This window comes from Telmatherina bonti (genome assembly GCF_933228915.1).
Source record: "Telmatherina bonti genome assembly, chromosome: 21".
NCBI lineage: Eukaryota > Metazoa > Chordata > Actinopteri > Atheriniformes > Telmatherinidae > Telmatherina > Telmatherina bonti.
In genome coordinates, this window is record NC_136630.1 from 17931865 (window position 1) to 17954827 (window position 22963).

Consider the following 22963-nt stretch of genomic DNA (forward strand, 5'->3'; position numbering starts at 1 on the left):
TATGTAATAGCGTCAAATTGTGTTGCATTTATGGAAAGAGGCGTTTGCAAAAGCTACAACCAGCAGAATAACAAACCATGGGTCCAAACATGAAATGGATTCTCATTGCTAATAATATGCATGCTGATAAAGATATCCCATTTGCAAGGAGATCAGTAGGTCTCCCTGTGTGCATAAGTCTGCACGTGTGTCTGAGTGTGTGTGGCTCAGTAAACATAAGGTGGTGCTGTCTTTAAGAGAGAGAGCCTGGGAAGGGGTGATGTAATGTGTTCTCAGACAATGATGTCATCGGCTGAGACACAGCAAGGATTTAAAGTGACAAAGGCATTTTCAGCAGCTCTGTGTAATTCTGCATCAAGTCTCTTCAGAGCGGCATCTGAGCACTCAGGAGGACCCTCACTGGGGGTGGGTGGTGGGGATTGATGGAAAAAAAAATATGATTCTTGCACATTTACTGTAAAGCAACCCTGGCCATGATGCAGAACACGGTTTATTAAACAGGATGTCTGAGATACAAAACACATATTGTTACAGTGGTGATAACAGGGTTAGGTTGTCAACTTAAAGCAGCTATTATTGGTACTTCCTTTGTTTTGTTAGATGTACATGTTAAAAGGAATGAAGGTGTAAGCTTTAACCACTCTGTATATATTTAACAGCACCTGTGCATACAGTGTTTGGTGTGTACTATTAGCTTCAAGAAAAGTTAATTTAAAAAAAGATAGCTTTTGATATATGTTTGTTTTGTGAGATATTAATACTTTCCAACAGTATCCACACATATATTCTGAAAAAATGGAGAAGTTCAAGTTTTGGTAAAGGTTACGTTGTGTGTTCCCTTAGTACAATTTCTCACTTAAGTTAGGGTTTAACTTCTTCAGTCAGCTGCAGTCTTTCGCTGGCATTTTCCAGTAATCACTTAACCATGTTCTTGGTCTTCCAAATTCCGTTTCAGATTCTACAGACTCGTCCTTAACACAGTCACCCTTGGCTTCCCAAAAGATGCGCTACGATTCACACCTCCGCCCTCATGCGCAGAGCTGGGCAGACTGATTGAGTGTCTGGTGCCACGTTCTTGCTTGTTTTCATGATTTTCTTTACTTAAACTTGTACGTTTCTTCAATTTTTCCCATCTTTCTTGGTCCTCTCTCTTGTATTCTGACCCCTTCATCCCACTTTGCTTTTCTTTTGTCTTTGCGTTGTGATTCAGGTCTTGATCAGAGCCACTGTCCTGGACAGAAGGTCCATGGACAGACTCAATAATTGCCAGCTGATCTTCTTGCTCTGAGTTGTTCTCAGATTGCTGTGGAGTTGCTATTTCTTGAAGATGTGCTGCATTTGCCAAACTCTTCAATATTACATTGCCCTGATTTTGATTTGTTGAGCGTTGGATATGTTTATCAGCTGTTACACCATTTTCCTCTGATGGCAAATTCTGACTGGAACCCTTACTGTCTTGGTCAGACGGTGTTGCATCATTACTGGCTGGCAATGATTCTGCAGTTAGCAACACTTCTTCGTCTTCAGGATTAGATGATGTTTGGGCGTCATTCCTTGTGATGTCTGAATCTGAAATACTGATGTCACATGCAATCTTATAGAACAGCGAATGGTTTTCTTTCATTTTCTCCAAACTCTCACTCACCGCTAAAGACATTTCATTGGAATCAGTAATGCCATCGGAGTGAGGTGGCTGGCTGTCGACCTCTGCTTTCTCCTCAATGGAAAACGTTTCAAAGGCAGGAATCTGCAAAGGTATAAACCCTTGCCACTGGTTGGTGGACAGAAACCATTTAGCTCTGAGATCGGAGGACTTGAAATTATTTTCATCATCATCTGTGAGTTGTTCAAACTTCTTCTCCTCATTCTTACAGCCTATGAATCCTTCACCTCCCTCCATCTGATAGATAGTCATGGATGACAAATGACTTGGTGAAGTTGGGAGTTTGGTTTTACTCTTGGCAACCCTTGTTCTCCCACTGCTTTGTGTTCTGTACTCAGACTTGGCCTGCCTTTTTGATTTGTAAACATGCCGATGTTCTTCTTCATCTGGAAATGTAGGACTTGAAAGCTGGAGCGCTGCAGAACTGCTTATGTTATCCTCACAGCTCTCACAGCTATTGAGGCCTGAAAACGGGAAATAGGGCAGAATTAGTTGGTTAAAAAACTCCAAACTCATTCATTTTGTGCTTGTACATTTTATGTCAGGACCTGCTTTTATCTTATGTTTTCTAGCAGTATCAAGGGGCATCGGGTGAATTTCCTTCTCTTGTCCCCTGTCTGGCTGTTGATTGGCTGTAGTGGCATTCTCTCTGGCTGCACTGATAGAGAGACAATAGCCGATTTGCAAACACTTTTATCAATGCAAAGCACATATACCACCAATTACTTAATTATACAGAACAATCCCACCTCCGCATGACTCTTTCTCGTATTCGTTCCACTCGTCGGAGTTTGGCATCTCGTTGCTCAAGGCTCAGGTTGGAGTCGTTGTCCACGCCAGGTGTCAGAGGGTCAGGAGACTGTTCTTCTGCCTGTTGTAATCATATGAACTATTATCATCAAAATGTCTTTTTTTATGTTTGATTTGAAATAAACATTCATCTAAACCACAGATGTCGAACTCCATTCCTTGAGGGCTGAAGCTTGACACCCCTGATCTAAACTAAAGAAGTGAGTAAATACAATGCACATCAAAGACATTGTATGTGCATTGTAAAGTCAGGTGACACTATAGTTGTAATACACTGTAGATCATCTATGACACAAGATACATGTTTTTCTGTACTAACTAGTATTCATTTTAGATTCTTATAGATTATTTCATTGAGTCTTACCCTGACATCCAAGCTATCCCTTCCACTCCCTGAACCTGTGTGGTCTTTATTGCATGATGCTTCTGTTCCTTCAGCTCTACTAACTTCTAAATGTGCCTCTGTTTTGGAGGCCCTGGATCCTCCTTGATGCTGCTGCCTGCTTGTCCTTTTAACAGGTTGATCCTGATGCAGCTCAGAAGATTGTTTTGGATCTGGATTCTCCAACAGCAACTGCCTCGGTGGTTTATTAAGCAGTTTCTTGCTCTGCTCGCTCAGCCTCAGCTGCATCTCAGGTGGGATCTGCTCAGGCAGTGGAGTGTCAAGCTCAGCTGGCGGGTCCTCAACAGAAACTCTTCTGGCCACGAGTGAGGTTGGCAGTACAGCTGTAACAACTCGTGTGACCCGTAAGGGAAAGGGGGCCTGAGGAATTGATGGATGGATCAGTAAATGTGTATTATATAATACTCCATATGTCGTGGTGACTCAGTTATGCTTATTAATGCTTTGGCAGACCTCCTCTCTCGTTTCTGAGCTTTGACTTTGGGCACCCTGAGCAGGTATCGGAGGCTTCTTCTTGTTAGTTGTCCTCTCCTGATTCCTTTTCATCCTCTCAATCTGTTCCTCTTCACTCATCTTCACCTTCATCTTCTAGAAAAAGTAAAAAAAAACCTGGTTAGAATGAGTCATAATGTACGTCAGAACAGTGTACACGTGCTGTAAGCAAGAGGCTGGAATCTGTGACAGGAATGAAACACATGGTAATTCTGTTTGTGTTTGCATCTGATTGTGCAACAGTATATAGCTTAAATAATGGCATGCTTTGTTCTATCTGAGTTTGTTGGGCTGTGTGACTACAGTGAAAAGATCAAGCTGCTACTCTGAGACGTGAGCCTCTGCCTCCCCCTTTCATCCAGAGTAGGAATTGCAACATGCCCTATTTGCAAGGAAGATGAGGGAATCAAAGAATTGGAATTTGGCTGCGATTGCAGTCAGGGAAATCATCTTTGATTGCTCCTATATTTAGAGCATTTTGGCTCACACTGCAAACCAGCATACGGAAATGATGACGAATCAAACCTTGGTTGGTTGGTTCGCTGTGTCTGGTGGAATCGACTTTGAACCAGATTGGGATTCTAAAGATGAGGTGAAAAATAGAAGAAAAAAAGTAGATAAAGGCAGCGAGAGAGAGTGGGTGGAAGGAGAAAATGATTGGAAGACAGTAATTGGAAATATGAGGGTGGAAGGCAAAACAAAGACACAAAACATATTTTTGGTTTTGCATTTAAAGAAAAATACCTCTTGATATTAAAAGCTGATTTGAAAGGAAATATCAATATGCAATACCATGAATAATTATATCTCTTTTCATGCTCTGTATTAGTACTGTTTGTGCTTACCAGATACTTCTCTTTGTGCTTTCACATTAAGGAGGTCAGGCTGGCTGTTTCCTCTTCTGTGCACAGGCTCAACAGTGTGGCTGTAGATTCCCTGAATCATACACAGAGTCAAAACTGTGTGAAACCTTACTGTGCTTCTCATCCAGCAGTTTGAATAAATATTTCCTACCTCATATGGGGACTCTGTCCAGCCAAGGTCCTGGTCCCAGCCCTGGTGATTCTCCTGTAGCTCCAGGGGTAAAGGAGGCCGAGCCGGTGGCTCTTGTTCTATATCCTGCAGAGACAGGAAGCACAAGGGTTGCAATAAAAAAAAAAAAAAAAAAAAAATTAAAATGCAATTATAGAACACAAATTGTATCTTTTTCTGACTAATGAAAAGTATTGCTTCCTGATAAAGATCCTACTTTTCTTTTTGGTGTATTTTCAGTGTTGTGATTAATGGTATTATGCTTCTTCTTGGAATTAAAGAATAAAAATACCAGTTGGCAGAAACTGACTTAACAGTAACCTGATATAGAAAATGAGGTTTTACCATTTGCAGCCTTGCTGTGGGAGAACCAGGGGACCCAGGATGTGGAGCTGGGGACTGAAACACTGAAGAAAAACAGCAAACATGATGTTATGAAACAACTTTTCTTTATGCATTTTTTCAAACTATGTAATCAAGAGGGATCTGAAAACTTCATTCACTTAAAAATTATTTGGATTTTCATTATTTCAAAGCAACAATCAGCATAATATGAGCAGCTGAGGACTTTTTGTCTGGTAAAGATAGTTGTTCTTGAAAATTGTTTTTGGTGCTTACCTGTAATATTCCAGCCAGTTGGGACTCTATCAACCAAGGCTTGCTTTGATTTTGATTTGGTTTGGTTGACAACAACACTTGCACTCCTTTTTTTTGCATAATAGATTTCAACAGTCCACACCCTACAACTTTTTCAGTATCATATAACATAATTAGTTTAATTATTTACTATTAATTAGCTTTTTGGTGCTCTTTCCCATTCATGTCAGAACCATGTACGGACAACAGCTTGTTCCACTTTTCCCTCTTTCATCTTTACAAACATTTATAGTCATGTAGAAGCAAAGAAGACATGGAAAGTGGATGACATCACATAGGAACATGATGGGTATGTAGGATGTCAACATACTAATAAATTTATTCGTGTATGTTTAGGAAATAAATAAAGGAAAATTTACCCATTTTAAAATGTCTAGGCCTTTGGTATACAACTGCACCTTTTTGACCTTTGTGTGTTTTCGTCTAATGTAGATATTTTATTTTGTCAGTTGTCATGATTTCTGCCCTGCCCTTAATGAGCTGCATTCTTCCCCTGCCTGATTGCAGATTATCTTCGCCTGTCTCTATTTAACACCTGCCCTAGATCTGCTTGGTGCGAGATTGTCTGTCTTTTACCCCCACAGCCTTCAAGTGTAGTTCATGTGTCTGTTTCTGAGTTACCTGGTCTTGACCCTGCCTGTCCCCAACCACCATCTTCGCTTCATCCATGTTGGTATGAGATTGACTACCTGTTGCTGAACCCTGCCTGAATCTGACCTTGCCTCTTGCTCGCCCCTTGGATTTCTTCCTCTCTCTCGTGTCTTGTGTGTGGACCCCGGACTGTTTTGGACCTTGAGATTTTGAATTGTGGAGATAATTTTTTCCTGCTCTGGAGGATCACTCTGGGGTGTCCTATTCACCCAGCTCCTGACCTCCTGATGACCAGACTAGCAAGACCACCTTCAACACCATCTTTTTTTTTTCAATAAATTGGTTTTTACCTCCACTGTTGGCTGAGTTTTGGGTTTTGGGTTTTGGGTTCTGGCTTCGTAATCCTTACAGCTGTCGCTAGTTTTTGTGTGTTGAGATGCAAATCTAATTAAATAATTTCATTGAATCTAAGCACCCATCTTTGATTTGGTTAAAAACTAACTTTTGGCTTTAAATAAAGACGTCTATGTGTCTGATGTAGAACATGGGTTAACTTATCCACGTTGTAATATGATGTAACAGTCAAGAGTTTAGACATATTTTACCAGTGAATCCAATGGAAACGTTTGTTCAGACTTTAACAGGTAGTGTACATACAGTGGGAATTGAAAGTTTGGACACCCCTGATAAAAATTCATTTTAATGTGCAACAAGAAGCCAACGAAAGAGGAAAATCTCCAAAAGGCATCAAATTGTAAATGCTTTTTGTAGCCAGCCAAGAGTTTCAATTCTTGTTTGAGGTATCTTCATCCAGTCTTGTATACAAAAGTCTTTCAGTTCTTTGAGATTTCTGGGCTGTCTGTGACACACTGCTCTTTTAAGGTCTGTCCATTGAGTTCCAATTATGTTGAGGTCAAGAGACTGTGAAGGCCATGGCAAAACCTCTGTGTGGATGAGGTGTGTTTAGGATCATTATCCATTTGTTGAAACCATGTTCTCTTTAACTTCAGCTTTTGGAATCAAGTTAGCATCCAAAATTTACTGGAATCCGATTGAAATAAATTTTCCTTCTACTTGTGAAATGTTCCTTGTAGCGCTGGCTGCAATGCAACCCCAAAGCATGATTGATCCACCCCCATGCTTGACAGTTGGTAAGAGGTTCTGTTCATTAAATTCTGTGCCCTTTCTTCACCAAACATACCTGTGCTCATTCCAGCCAAAAAGTTCTATCACCACAAAACTTCTTTCCAAAATGCATCAGACTTGTGTATATGTTCAATTACAAACTTCAATCGCTGATTTTTGTGGTGAGGACATAAAAGAGGTTTCCCTCTTATGACTCTTCCCTGAATGCCATATTTGTACAAGTATCTTTTTATCGTGGAATAGTGTACCACAACTCCCGTGTGTGCCGGATCTTCCTGGAAGGATCATGCAGTCAAATGTGGGTTTTGAATTGCTTTTCTCACAATCCTGCGAGCTGTTCTGATATTTTTCTTGGTCTTCCACATTTTGATTTAACTTCCACTGTTCATGATGACTGTCATTTCTTACATCCCAAACAGAGGATATTGGCATCAGAAAAGGCTTTGCTATCTTCTTATGGCCTTCTCCTGCTTTGTGAATGTCAACTATTCTCAGTTTCAGTGTTCTTAGAGGAACACTGAAACTTTGTTGGGGAAAGGTCAGATGAGTCTGTGCACCAAAAACCTTTGAGATTGACATCACCTGGTCTTTATAGACACTGACTGAGAACAATCCATATCTCATCCAGGTCTCAGCTGTCCAAAGAGGGCAGTACAAGGTACTAACTCTGCAGGGCACCAAAACCTTTACAGATAACATTTTTTGTTTTCTGTTATTTTGAAAGTGTAAATGATGGAAAAATAATCTAACTTTTCTAGACATATAAGAATGTCCAATCTGTAGTTTGATGTCTTTTGGAAATGTTTCATGTTTTGTTGGCTTCACGCATTAAAATAAATTTTTACCAGGGGTGCCCAAACTTTTGATCCCCACTGCAAGTGAAACTCAAATTTCAAAGTGGACTCCTCCTCTGTTACTTGTGTCTACAAGTTGATCTGTTACACCCTAAGTTCAAAGCTTGGATAGGCAAACCATTTCATCAGTACCTTACTGCTAATTGTGAGCTTACTGGGTAAACAAGAGACAAATACTGGTATGTAAACCGCTGTCAAAGAAGGTATTATATATGTAACCACTTTATTACTGCTTAAAAGCCATACTGATAAACCACTGTAGAATTATGTCACACAGTTGTAACTTAAAGAAAATATTTATGATAGTTGGATTTTAGAGGGTGATGCTTACAGTGGTGTCTCTGCAATCCCAGCAGGAAACAAAAGTGATCTCTGTTGACTTTCAGTCCATCAAGAATGTCTTCCATCATCCACAGTTCTCTCTGAGCCTGTGACCGTTCCTGGTCAGGCAGAAATCAACTTGTGAGATATGAATTGGCACAAACAGGAGGTTTGGTAGACTTTTGTCATTTTGCCACAGATATAATGCACGTTAACAAAGCTTTCTTTATATTAGTTTAAAATACATCCAGTATATGATTGCAAAGTACCTGTGGCATTCCAAAGTTGCAGATGTGCTGGAGGTGTGAACGGATAACAGACAGTTCACTCTCCATTCTCTCATACTGACTCCAAACCCGCTCCATTTCCTAAACATAAAATAAGAGAGTTTGTGAATAAATATGTAAATAGTACACTAAAGTAAAGTAAAGTAAAAAAAAATAAACTGAATGAAAATTGGGAAAAATTGAATAACCCAACTAAAGAACAATATCATTTATGATAAATAACTATTGATGCAGTGCTTCTAGTTTGTGTGCTTTGGTTCTGGGCTTGGTACATACCAATGATACATCACACATTCTGGCCCGGATTGTAACCAGATCCTCTTGTAGCAAAGCCTTCTGAGTGAGGGTTTCTTCATGAGCTCGAGGCCCCTGACTCTTCCACTCTTCCACTTGTAGCCTGGAAACTTCCAATGCACACTGGACACTGTCCTGCACCAGCAACACCAGCGGCATCAGTTCTGTTATTTTTGTCATTATTACTTTTATTTATTTAATCCTCATTTATCAGATTATTGTGCACATTTCTCACAATGTTTAATAGTAGCGCTATTAAAATTACAATTTTCTAGCATTTTCCTTTTATGTCATTTACAGTTATTTAGTTGTTGAGCAAACGTTGAAAAACAAATTCCTTGCTGGTTTATATTTCTACATTTTTTAAAGTCAGCATGAATTAACAAGTATCTTAGCAGTCTTTTGTAATTTTTAAAGAATATATAATAATATAAACTAGTATGCAGTTCGTTAACTTCTACAGATTAAGATTTTTTATGGTAAGTTGCAGACTTGGAATTGCTAACCTTATCCATTTGAAGCTGAGCCAGTTCCACAGACAGAGACTGTAGCAGCTTGTCACAACCACACAACCTCGTCAACACAGCCTAAAGAAGGAAAATTAAACTCAGGTTTTCTCAGAAAAATTATTATTAACCTACGAATGCTGTGCTAAACAAAAATACTCACATCTGCATCACTCTCAAGGGGTCGGATTGGAGGCAATTCCCTTGGGTCGGGTTTACAAGCCTGAAAGGCACATAATGTTTTTCTTTCTTTTCTTTCTATAACAGTGCCTTTAAAAACGATCATACTGATCCAAGATTGTGCCAAGATCCCAATAAATCCTTCTGAAGAATTTTATTTAAAGACGTTTTTTTTGCAAAGGTTAAGGCATCAATGCTTTAATGCCTGTAAAAAGTTGAGCAGCTAAACTGGTCTAGCCAAAAATCTGAAATAAATAGTCAAAAGGTACTTACATATGATCATTTGTGAGTCAGCAAATAACAACTTTGTTAGTCACATGACGCATAACCATGGCAATGCTCGTCAAAGACAAAACAAAGTATAGTTTATATAATTTCACACAAAAACAGCAATAATGGCAAACATACCTTATTAGAAAAAATAAAACAAAAACAGTGACATGGACTCAAAGCAAGTGACTCAAAAATAACAGAGCAGTTTCACCGAAACTTAAAAAAATAAGCTGTTAATAACTTTGTTAGTATAGAGCAACATAAAGCAGGTATGAAACACGCAACACCTTTGTTACAGCTGAACTACACAACAGGACTGTACCATAGCAGGCGGTAGCACACACACAGATAAATGGCTGTGGTGATGGTGGTGGTGTTGTGGAAGGTGCGAAGCATGTGTGGCTCTTGATGAGGGAGGTAAAGGGGGCAGTAAATCTGCCCCTGTAGAGTGACTCTAAAGAACGGCAAGCAAGTGAAAAGAGAACACATGACATATTACTGAACATGGTGTGTTACTGCAGTATGTGTCAAATCATCTTCAAAAGTTTCTTTTTCACCTCTAAATGGACCAACATAGCTATTAGACGTTTAAAAAAGCAGCTAACAATGCAGTAATTTGATACTTTTGTGGAGAGTAGTATGGATGCTCGAGCCTCCTGTAAAATAATATTCATGCGTTTCCATCTAGTTACCTTCCCCAAAGGCTTGCGGCCACTTGATGTATGATGGACTGAGCCGTATATGGGTATAGGCTGTCAAGAAAAAAACAAACAAACAAAAAAACCCCACAAATTTATGATTGTTATATTGTTTTGCACTTCTCTGCCATCGTAGTTATATAATCTAAGTGCTTGCAAGATGTATCAGGACACTGCTGACAAGATTATGATGCAGTCGCACAGGATTCTGCATTCCTGGACAAAACAATATATTTCAACTTTATATTTAAATATAGATTGCTGAATATAATTTCAAATTTAATAATCAAGTAATACAAAAATCTATTTGCAAAGTGTTTTTTAATTTGAAATATTAAAAAGAAATTGCGAATTGAAAAAGTAATGGATAACTAAATACTGTGATGTGTGTCTTTTCAAATGCTTTTTTGAGAAGAAAAAATAAATGACACAATTCCTAAATTAGGTTAATTTGGTAATAAATTCTCTAATTTCTTATAGTTTAAACAGGTGCATTTTTTAAATCATTTTTGCAGTCATTTAGCTTTTGTGAGAAACTTCAGGGCTTTTAGCAGTGAAAACTGAGTTAAACCAATCACAGCTTTTTCTCGAATGTAACTTTTGTCCCTGTCTTGCATCTTGGATTTGGCGAAGTAACAGCTCGACACCTCGTAGATTCTTCAGCGTTTCAATTTATTCGCAATAAAATAAGTATCAGCATCTGTACTGTACTGCTAACTGTACTTAGCTAGCTTTTTGGGAGCTGCTACTTCATCCTCATCATCATCATCATCATCATAATCGTCATCATCATATTCGTCATCATCATCATCGTCATCATCATCATCATAATCGTCATCATCATATTCGTCATCATCATCATCGTCATCATCATCATCATAATCGTCATCATCATATTCGTCATCATCATATTCGTCATCATCATCATCGTCATCATCATCATCATCATAATCGTCATCATCATATTCGTCATCATCATCATCGTCATCATCATCATCATCATCATCATCATAATCGTCATCATCATCGTCATCATCATCATCATCATCATCATCATAATCATCGTCATCATCATCATCATCATAATCGTCATCGTCATCATTCATAAATATAAAGACTTGATGTTCTAAAACTTTTGAGAACTCCCTTAAAGACACATAAGGCATTAATAAGCGATTATAATTATTATAATTCTAATATATATTATAATATTGTCATCATATTGTAGTGGGATAAGTCAACCTATAATTGCCTATTCAGTGAAAATATGTCAGTAATTTAGTTTATCTTTTGAGATGAACAAAATGTGACCTGTTCTTTCATGTCATGTGTCACAAGAAAACCCCCCCCCCCAAAAAAACCAGACATTGTAATTGTCCAATAATGTGAGGTTAGACTTTGAGTTTGTGATAAAATTAAGACTAATGTGCAAATACAAAGTAGAAGTGAGCCCCCACCTTGCTTAGGCTTTGCCATCTTTCTGTAACTGGAGTTGTAGGAGCAGATTTGAACTCCAGTTTGGGTGAGGCAGGTGTGCAGTATAAGGCCTGCGGCAGCATGACTGGGTCATCATGGGGCCGAATGTCAACCCTTCCCATGGGTGTGTGAGGTCGTGATCCCAGCTGTCCTCTCAAAGTTACAGTACCAGCCCCTGCTGTTTCTGCTTGTTGGGGTAAGTTTTCACCGTGAAGAGAGTCAATCTCTTTGTTTGGACCATCAGATCTTCTTCTTGTCAGATCAGGAGGGCTCGGAGTTCTGTTTGAGGGACTTTTAAAAACATCACAAATGGAGAAAATACCTTACAGTACAGTACAGCAGTGGGATGTTTCATACAGATGCAGAGATGATTGACCAACCTTCTGTTTCTGCGAAGTGCAGTTCGCCTGCCCCTCTGTTCAGAGTGTGACCTCCCCATCCTCCCACTGCTGAGATGACTCGGTTCACTCAGGGTCCTGCTGATATGCTTATGTTTTTGGGAGGGACTCTCCTCTTCAGCGGGGGATTTGGGGAAGTCCATTGATTCACTGCTACCACCTATCTGTGTAAAATCCTGATAACTTGAGCAGCGCCTGATTGAATCACAGATGGAAAACAAAAGGATGTACTTAGTGCAGTCATGAGCTACTAATGAAGTCCAGCATTTATCAGAAAGTTGTACCGGTTCATGGTGTTGTCTGGCTCCATTGCAGCAGACTGACTGAGGGCTCGAACCCATCCCAACATATCCTCCTGAGTATCCGCACTAAAGAAATACGAGCGCATTCCTTGATGCACCACCTGTTTCCACAGAGATTCAGAAAAACAGATTTCCCTTGTTTCATTTTTCACCATGCAGATTAAAACTTCTGACTTCTCAGTTTTAACATAAAATATGTAAAATAATCACCATGAAAAAGTCTGTTGCACTCAGACATTTATGATCACAATGGTTTTTATGGAGTTCCCAGATTTCAAGTCATTTTCACAGCTTGGGCTTGTTAAGTTACATAATTAGAAATATAAATGAAATATTTAGCAATGCAAAATGTCAATGTTTGATAAATATTCTGGTAGCTCAAATTATGTCTCATCATGCAGAAATCTGGAAAAAAACAACATTCTTGAATTTCACAGAACAGGAAAATGCAACAGAAAAATATACCCGAAGGAAATACCTATTCATAAGTCCTTTATGGAGTCTTCCTCTTAAAATCCACCATCAATACACCTTATTTAGGCAATTAAGTCTTATAAAGTGATGATGGTTTTAAAAAAAATGTATAGTTTTGGACACAAGTCAGCAGAATTTTGTGCAAAGAACTTCCCTCAAGCTGATAAGTATCTGTGAGAATATTTCAGACGTAGAAAAATAAAGGATTTGCAGCATATGATTAAACATTACTGGAAAGAACAATGCATTAAAGGTGACACAAGAATCATTGAGAAGTAGTGACCTTTGCTTTAAATTACAATTAATAGACATTCTGCGGATACACACGTGTTCACACACACAAACATCTTTAAGTAAATGCTTTGTGGAAATAATATATTCTGTCCCTACTATTAACACTGACAGAATTTTGATAAAGAAAAAAATCCATAATGTTTGCGTGCTATCTTTTACAATAGACAGTGACATATTAATCAGATCATCAGAAACAAGGTAATGTTACCTTGAAAGTGAACTTTCTGTTCTTGCATTCTCGTGGTGTGCAGAACAGGATTTTGTAGCTTGGGAGTGGGATGCTGCCCAACACTGACTCTTCTCTACTGTCTGAATAATAAAAGGGAAGAAGTACATGTAAATCACTCTGAGCATATGAAAGTTTTAAAGTAGAGGAGTAATTGTTGTTTAAATACTGATCCTACCCTTATAGTAATACAGACAGTAGTTAGAGAGGACAAACCATCTTCTTTTCCAAAGCTTCAAACCAGAGCTATCCTGGAGAAGAAAGTGGAGTTTTTTGCCAAAAAATCTCACACACTTGTGTGCATAAAAACTAATAAAATATATGTTATTTAATATAATATTCAGTTAAATTACTTTTTTGTTGAGCCATCCCCTGATGATGACAGGACAGTTGGGGTCTCTCTTGGCAGCATGACATCTTTTCCCAAATGTTTGCACTTTTCCATCACTTTCCTGCAAACAGAGGAGGCAGTTATTTTTCTGCATATATATTTATGCATTTACAGTATCACACTCAGCCACACATGCTCAATAATGAAGAGCAATACAAATAGGAATAAAAGGAAAACAAACCTGCATGACAGGAAAGTAAGATATGGTGGCCACACTGGATGCTTGGCTTACTCTGTCCTGGTCATCCATTCTAATGGTAAACATGCAAATTCATTCAGGTCACAGTAAGATAAACAAAAAAACCAAATGAAGACACAAAAAATACATCAAATATAAAAACTATTAGAGCTAATTTCAGTTTCCCATTGCTGTAAAAGATACGACAAAGTCAGAAGAAAGCAGTTTTACAATTACACAAGCACGGCTCCATGAACAGCTCCATACTGCCCTGCACATACACTGAAGTGAAAAAGTGTGACGAAGACATGAGGCCTTACCAATACACTCTGAACCAGAGCCTTCGTAGAGTCAGTCACTCCCATGAACAAGACACTGAAGCAGCACATGCCTCATTCCTGTATAGTTGAAATGTTTTCCCTGGTCAACTGTTCATTCTTTTAGACACTCGATGTTGTGCTCGTCTTCTTCCAGCAAAACTCTCCCGCAATTCTATTTTGAGTCATAGCAGGCCAGTGCGCATCCCCACCATGAAACTGACAGGTGACAGCTGTGTCTCTGTGGTAGCAGGGAGGGACCGGGACTGTGTGAAAACTAATATGGCAGCAGGGGACAGGCTGGTATAAGAGGCAAGGTCTGAAATGTGTGCCAAACTGCAGAACTGCTTTGTGGAGTGCTGAGAACAGAAAACCAAAATTGAACAGCATAGTGGTGGGAAAGGAAAGCACCTGAGGATGTCAGGAGTTTCCTGTTTTCTCTAGTTGTGTATCCTATTAAGGATTCATCAGCATTTTCTTTTTTGTTGTTGGCTTTTGGGTTTTCTTTCTGGTTGCTGTTTTTGTTTTAACCACAAATTATATAAAGGCATAATTATTAAACATGGACCTGCTGGCGTTTCTGTACCTTTCACTGTTATTCTACAGTCATTCATGTAAAGTAAATGCATCGTCTTTTTTATAAATTGTATCTCTCTGTGTATGGCAAAAGCTATATTTTCTGCAAAATTGCAAAACTGAATCCAATTAGATTCAAGATTTATCAATCGTAGTTAAAAACCCTCTAAAACCTTCAGTTTTACTATATTGAAAGACATACTATGCATCATCCTCCCTTGCAAACTATTGCTGATAAAGGAAAAAATGCCATGTGTTTTCTTTTTAATGACTACTAATTTTATTTTCTATTTTAAATCCTAACAAACTTAAGTTTTGATTAACAGTTTACATTTTTTTTATGATTTAGACAACTATAATTATTGTTGTCACTATTATTATTTGTCATTTGCATGTGCTGCCCTTTGGTTAGTCAGAGCCCTTCCAATAAATCTGTTCCTATTATGTGTAAGTGAGGATTAATCGTCAGTGTCAGAAAGAGGTTTCCAAGACATAAAAAGTAAACAATAATAATGAAAAGTTGTGCCCATGTGCAGCATTCCCTGTGAAAATGAGTATGCACACCAGGTTCTTGTGTTCCCACTGGTGCAATATGAACATGAAGCCTAAGAAAAACGGCATTTAGAATAGAATCATTGGACATGTGGAAGCACTTTCCCGGTGCACTGAAGAGCCACATGTTAGCAAATATTAGTGGTGTTTTTGACCGTGGCTTTAACTTTGCCAGGTCAAAGATAATTGCAGCATCTGTTGGCTGGTTTACTACATTAACAACCCAACTCTGTTAACAGTGACAACTCTGATGATATGTCGTATACATCAGAGTGATGTTATAGGCTCTCATCAGACAACATTTTACTAACAATTAATTAATGTACAATAGTCAAATTTGTCTATGAAAGTAAAAACAAGAACTTCTAAATGCATTCTTTCCTGTGCAATGAAGTTACAAAAATCCTCATGATTTCTTGGTGTTTTGCTGAATCTATCTGATCGCAAATCATTTCCACATTTTTAAAGGTTTCTTTTATTTCAAACAGATATCAAAACAAAAATAATATGAAGGACTGACATTAAGCTGAACTAAATTGAACCATTTTTTAAAAGTGCATGATCTCCAAGCATCTACATATGTATAGAACAGACTGATAAGAGAAAGATAAACACATCCATATGATTTAAATGATATTACAACAATTAATTAAATTACAAAATTACTTGAAAACTAAATGTAATGATCAAAGTCTTTACTTTATGTTGTTTCTTCATGATCCGGAGGTGCACCTGCTGCAACTTCTTTGACAAAGATTTGTTTTAAAAGACAGTATAAATTTAAGATTTTTGTTGACCTCTTTGAAACAGCAACCCAGATGAACTCAAAGATAAAAACATCATGAGAGTCATCTCTCATCACCCTACAAGCACTCGTGGGTGACCACGAGGTTTGTCAAGGTTTGGCATCCACAGTCCATGCCAGTGTTGACCACAATCCCCAACCAGTGAGACTCAGAGTGAGATGAAACAGTCAGCTCTTTGTAAGAGATGTGAGTAGAACAGCTCCGTAGCCACTGGGGGTTACGTGGGTGTTATAAAATATTTGGAAAATCTCCTTCTTAATCAGTGGGGGTCTCTTGCTCGAAGAGGAGAAGACTTAAAATGCTAAAGAGGGATGAGGGAGAGGACAAATGGTGGGTCTGTGTACAACACAGAGTGGGCTTTGTGATGCTGGAGGTCTCTAAACCATCATGTGAAGTTGGACAGAGTGCATGCTGAATACATTTGTGCGGAAAATAATTCTTCCACTCTTAACAAAAACATTTGCATGTCTCCAAAATTCTTATGCCTTATTGTTAAAGAAAAAACAGCAACAAGTGACCTAGTTAAGTTTTGACACAAATCACGAGTTTAACTGATTTCACTGCCTAAACTGAGGAAATGTGGTTTTTATATGCAGTACATTTCTGACTTAAATGGGAAAAAAGTTAAGGATCAGAGAACAGAAAACTTGATGTGTAACTACATTTGGGATTGGCCTTGCTGCAATAAGTCTCCAGGTGGGCCTGTATTGCAATAGCAAGTGCATCGCATCTGCCAACCTGCTTCTCAGTATTTTAAACAAAAAGCTTTTTAATTATGTTCAACCTGAAACTTTTTAAATGCATGAAAATCAATTAAGAACCAAATGAACACAGGTGACTTTAATTCTTCTTTTTTTTTTTTTTTTTTCAAATTGCTCTTTTTAAATAGTAAATACAGTAATAATTTACATACTCAAACCTACATGAGACATAAGCATAATGAAGATGCCATACTGCCATACCTGACTAATTGTGCTCGCCTGCTGGCTGCTTTAAGCTCCATCACTTGGCAAGCGTCCTCACAGCATTTCTTCAGGGCTGCGAGCTTCTGTTGCCCCTAATAGTCACTACAGTTTGCAACTATTTGCTTCTTCCTTCGTACATATGAAGCTTGCTCTCTGTTGCTGACTGTTTTACTGTGTTCCTAGTGTTTGATGGGTTCTCTACCTACGCTCATCGGCTTGTCTTTCCTCTAACACTGCGCTCTCTGTGGGCCCCTTCTTTCTCTCTCCCTCCTCTTCTTCTTTTTTTCCTCTTTAAAGTCCCTCCCTCTTCTTCTTCTTCTTACCGTGCCCTAGACAGCCTCTCTGTCTTGCTGAGTGTGGGTTGGTGACGCAGAAATTTACAATAAAACAGCTGTTTCAGTCTTTTGTTTTGCCCTTTAGTTTCTTACAGATCTCAATAAATGGTAAATGTAGACTCTAAACTTTGTCAACCATAGATTTATGATCTTGAACTTCTTCCTTCCTGTTAATAAAATATGATGGTTATAGCTCAAATTTAAGGGAGGGTAATCAGCTTTATGGTTGGTATTTCAATTCTCAGCGTCACCCCATATTTAAGTGGCACAATGGCCAGCATGGCTGTTACACTGCCATGAGATTTATACACTTTGTGCAGTGTATTAAACCTTAAGTTGCTTCCGATAACTTTATGTTTGCCACTTCTTTTGCAGATCTACCGTAATAAAATAAACATTATGCAAATGTTAAGTGTGAGTGAGTGGAAATAATTAGTTTAAAAGGAGCTATACTTAATTTATTCTTGCATTTGGCCTTGATAAGAATTAGCAATGCGCATCTTTTTTATCCTTTAAGTTAGTGAAAATGTGCTTATAATGATGCCGGCCCATACAGTTCAGTTCAATTTGTCAACTTATTCCGATCAATAATCTGGAAATTTTACGTAATGTTTATTTTTAAAAATTTCACAAACTGATTATACATCATACTTTCAGATAATTAGGCATTTAAGGGATCTGGCAGTTGATATTTTCCTTCCTGTGTAATCATGGAGATATAAAAAGGATTTTCCACATGCAAAAAAAAAAAAAAAAAAAAGCCAAACAACACCTTAAAAATAATAATTCTTTGTTAACCCTCATTGGTTATTGTATGGGTGAAAGCAGAATACTTTTCCACATGGTTGAATTTTATTTAGATCTTCTGCTACACTGTGTCAGGAACTTGTTTCCTTCATATTTTATTCGACTCACTTGAGATATGCAGTAAAAATGGCACACACACCTTATCCACCTGCAAGACAACAGCGATACACTGTGTTGAGGTGAAAAGGAGTGAAAGCATTTAAGGACATTGGTCAGATATAAAACCTAAAAGCACTCAGGCAGAGAGTGAGACCTGACACTCAGCAGCAGGCCACACACATACGTAAGGAGGGCTGGCATTTTTGCTCTGTGAGAGGAAGATATCAAAGACATTTTAAGTGGTTTAATGAGAGCCGAAGACTCAGAGGAAATGTCAGTCCTTGAATGAGCGGCGGATGGCACAATTTTACCAAGTATGAGTGGTTCGAAAAACTGAAATGCTGCTTAAAATCCTGTGACCTCAACACAACATATTCAGTTCAGTTCAATTCAAATTTTAATTTTATAGCACGCTTAACATGACCCTCTGTTGACCAAAGCGCTGAACAAAATTAATGTCAAATTAAAAGTACAAATACCAACAGTGCAAACTAAGTAAAACCTTTGGTTAGTCAATGAGAGAAAGAGCTATGGGGATGACAGGTAGACAATAAGAACACAATAAAACACACACAAAAAAAAAAAAAAATGTAAACTTAAAAATAGAAACAACCAAGACATCATGTTTAGCTAGGTTTTAATTACCAGGGAGAAGTAATGGGTTTCAGACTGTAGAAAAAAAATCATCAATATCACAGAACAATTCAGTCATTACTCAAAAGTTAATCATGCTGTCTCTCACTTGCCTGCCACTTGTTCAGACCATTTGCTTTGAACCAGGAGGGTTGCGACCTCAGATTCCAGGATGTCCTGTTCTCACATGGGACAAATCAGTCTGCCGGCAGATATTTATGACCCCTCCCTTTTAGCATACTACAATCAGCCACGGTGACAGACAGCTGCATGGTGTCTTATCAGCTCTTGTTTTGCATCAGCAACTTATGGGGTGTTTACACACAGGAAAAGGCAGTAGATTTTGCATGGTAAATTAAGTTCTTTTGGATAATGCTAAAATGGTTGTTCATATTAGATTTTAATGATCAGTCAAAGTTAAATATCTATCATAAAAATTTAGCTGCTGTTGAAATTAGATACATGACAGAAAAATGACAACAACCAGTAAAGATGTTTTAAGATATGTTGACTTGAAGCTTGTGGGAATGCACTTTACACATGAGGTAGTTCTCAAGGTAGTCAGTAGTTCAACAAACTGATTGATATTATATAAGCTCCAGTTCATTCTCCTCTGATTATCCACTTTTGAGTTGTAGGGAAGCCCAGACTTCACCTCGCCCCAGACACTTCCTCCAGCTCATCCAGGAGGATCCCACGGTGTTCCCAGGCCAGTTGAGAGATGTCATATTTAAGGTCTTTTGGAAGGAGCCATCCAGGGGGCATCCTAACCAGATTCCCTTAGATCACTTCATCTGGCTCCCAGTATGGGACGTACTATGCCAAGTCATTAGAGCATGTGTTAAGTAATATTTTTGCCCAGAGTGATGTCACAGATTACTCCTAAAGCTTTTCTTCCTGGCTGTACTAGATGATGGTTAAAAAGCAGCTCAGATGTCCCTGCGAGCCTCATCTGTACCATGTGAAAAATGTGTTTTCCAAGGCTTAAGAAGAAAAGAAAGGAATCTACTCAACCTAAACACACTTAAAAAAAGTTTCTTAATGAAAATTCATAAAATGAACTGTAGCTCAAGATTAGTTTAAGATTATTTTAGTGGTTTATAAATGTCTTAATGGTCTTGGGCCTTCTTATTTATCTGACCTTCTTTCAAATTACAAGCCATCAAGGACCCTTAAGTCCTCTGGTACAGGCTTTTTAGTTATTTCCAAAGCCAGAGTAAAACTTACAGGAAAAACCACTCTTGACTGTGGAACAGCCTGCCATAGAACCTCTGGGCTGCAGAGACCATTAAAAGAAGCTATTTTCAGCTTCGCTTATAGCAAAACTTTAATTTGATTTTGCTTTGCTTTTTTTTTTTTTTTTTTTTTTAAACATATTTGCATATTTTAATATAATCTTATGGAGTTTTATTTTAATTAATCTTTATATTTTGTTTTACCCAAGTACATTTTTTGGATAAACTCCTATTTATATTTTATACCTCTTGCTATTATTTGGTCTTATTGTCTAACATTATTTATTTTCAGCGTTTTCTTCATTTTGGGACCTACACCTGCTCAGTCTGCAGCATAGCTGCTGTTCCTGAATGGCTGGGAGTCCTGCACCGCAGCCACGTTACTGTGATGCAAACCTCAGCTTACCCTTATGTAGGTGGTATCCAGTGGTGGCGGCCTCTGTGATCATAAGCAGGCAGGTTCCCGGTATGAAAAGATCCCAAAGATATTGTTTCTTCACAGCAGCATCAAGCAAGATGTTTATTAGATGGTTATCATGTCATATATAAGAGGCTACAGTACATAACATCTGAATTATTGCTTTTGAAAACAGTGTTGAGGAGACACATCTTTTAAGTGATTTTATATTTCATTATCAAAGTGGCACACAGACTAATTATGAAACCAATAAAATAATAATAATAAAATAATAATAATAATGAAACAAGCAAACCTTGGTTTATCTGGGATTCTTGAAACCTATCATTGTTTTTTATGGAAATAATTATTTTTGTTGTGATTAATTGTATGTTTTTAAAATCTATTTTCCACTCAATGTGAAATCAAAATAAATATAATGTTAAAACAATCAATTTTTTATTGGTCATTTTGAATGTATGTCAAGTACAATACAAAGAGAGGAGATCATATCTCCTTATGAAGAAATGTACAATCTAAATATGCATTTAATCTACAATGCACTGATTGTCAGTTGCAGTGTAATGACAGGAAAACCCCAGCAAGAGGAGCTGTTTACCACTTTTTGTTTTTACGCAGCTTCTTATAATAGTCTTCATGTCACTGTTCTTCCACAACAGATACATTTGCCAATCATTCTGGTTTTTTTTTCCCACCAAGCACTGTTGTCTTTTTAAGAAATAAACCCTATTTGGAGCAGAATATTTCTATGAATACAGTAGAAGGACTAACAGTACAATCCTAACAAGTATCAATAACTCAATTTAAAAAATCTTCAAACTATAAATGTACAATAAATGTACATTATACATAGATATCAAATTCTCCACTTGGAGGGACACAGTGCCACTTACTTTAGGTGCTTCCCTGCTCCAACTCACTTGATTCTAAGGGTTGATCAGCCGCTTGTCATGTTCTATACAATGACCCTTTAACTGGAGTCAGGTGTGTTGAAAAAGGGAAACATCTAAAACCCACTGGACAGTGGCCCTCATGCACCGAAGTTTGAAATCCCTGAAATAAAATTAAAACATCTATGGGGTAAATTTTTGATAGGCCTATTCATTCTAAAATATTGGGACATTGGCAATAAAAGACTCGAGCTCGTGAAACACTGAGTTGAGAATAGTTCAGAATTTAAGAAAAGAAGTTTCATTGCAGATTTGTAGGATTTTATAACCAAGAATAAATAACATTGTTAACAGATAAAAAAAAAAAATCCAAAGAAATCTCAAATGACAATGCTGAAAAACCAACAATGTTTGTCTAAAAAGCAGATCACTGCTGCAGCAGAAATACTTTTCATAATTTAGGATAAAGCATACCTTTCCTGAAATAACTCATAATGCATAATGCATAACTGAAAAAAGCACATAATAGGATATATGCCGATCTCAAAATGGTTTAATGGTAAAATGAAGAATTAGTTTCCTCAAAAACAAACTCTGAGCTCCTGACTGACAGTGCTACAGAATAAACTGTTCTGTTTGTTTAGCTTAATATTAGTGCATTGACACTATACCTACTGCCTTCTATTATGACTAAGAAAACATTAATTTGTTATCAAAATGAACATGTGACCTGTCTGTTCCCAGAGGCTATGTTAGATTGAAGTTGGTTTGAATCTAGGCCAGTAAATACATGACAGCAAATCCTCTGGGTCCAATAGTGTCAGAATTAATGAGTGTTTCATATCAATAAGCTGACAGTTGACCAGGTGGGAATAATACCATATGTGTCCGCAATGAGTATGTAATTATAAACCAGCTCCTGATTTCAACTTGGCGGGCTGTGGCACAAGTCTTTGCACGAAACTCATGAATTTTATTTGAGGAGAGGTTGATGACACGAGGACAACTGAAAAAGAAAATACTTTCAACTTATGATAATGTTGATGAATTACTAATTTGAAAGCTTATTTCAGTCAATTCTTTGGTTCTCCAAGACAAACAAGCTCATGTGTTTGAAGTTTGAATTCACTTGCATTCAGACTGTATTGTTTAATCACCATGTGCACATAACAGCATGAAATGTGGGACACTGTCCATTCCTACCTGTATTTCAAACCGAATATGTCACCGGCACCACTTTGCATGACATGAGCTTTGAATTACAAATTACTTACATGCCTGGCATCAGTTCAGACATACTGTACACATCAGGGTGCTAACGCTCCCGTGTGATTATTCTGGGATCATGGTCTCCAGTTTTGTTTTCTTTAGTACCAGATGAATG

General features: G+C 37.8%; 1 protein-coding gene across 6 annotated transcripts; it reads right to left on the reverse strand.

The window, feature by feature from the left end:
- Positions 1–450: 450 nt before the first annotated feature.
- Positions 451–17354, reverse strand: plekha4 (pleckstrin homology domain containing A4). Of its 6 annotated transcripts, none has more exons than XM_079261068.1 (24): positions 17160–17349; positions 13950–14019; positions 13731–13829; positions 13556–13628; positions 13360–13460; positions 12366–12484; positions 12064–12276; positions 11665–11974; positions 10202–10261; positions 9832–9963; positions 9220–9279; positions 9057–9137; positions 8533–8685; positions 8239–8337; positions 7980–8088; positions 4746–4807; positions 4383–4487; positions 4214–4304; positions 3894–3949; positions 3330–3464; positions 2922–3236; positions 2413–2534; positions 2212–2321; positions 451–2127 (listed from the first exon to the last, which is right to left on the reverse strand). In XM_079261068.1, exons 1-24 carry the CDS (start codon positions 17198–17200, stop codon positions 959–961), a joined length of 3885 nt encoding a protein of 1294 aa, XP_079117194.1. In that variant the 5' UTR covers positions 17201–17349; the 3' UTR covers positions 451–958. The 6 variants fall into 6 exon arrangements, with proteins under 6 accessions (XP_079117194.1, XP_079117192.1, XP_079117193.1 ...); XM_079261066.1 differs by having other exon boundaries at positions 2838–3236; positions 17160–17348; XM_079261067.1 differs by lacking the exon at positions 17160–17349 and adding an exon at positions 14267–14875 and having other exon boundaries at positions 2838–3236.
- Positions 17355–22963: the final 5609 nt, after the last annotated feature.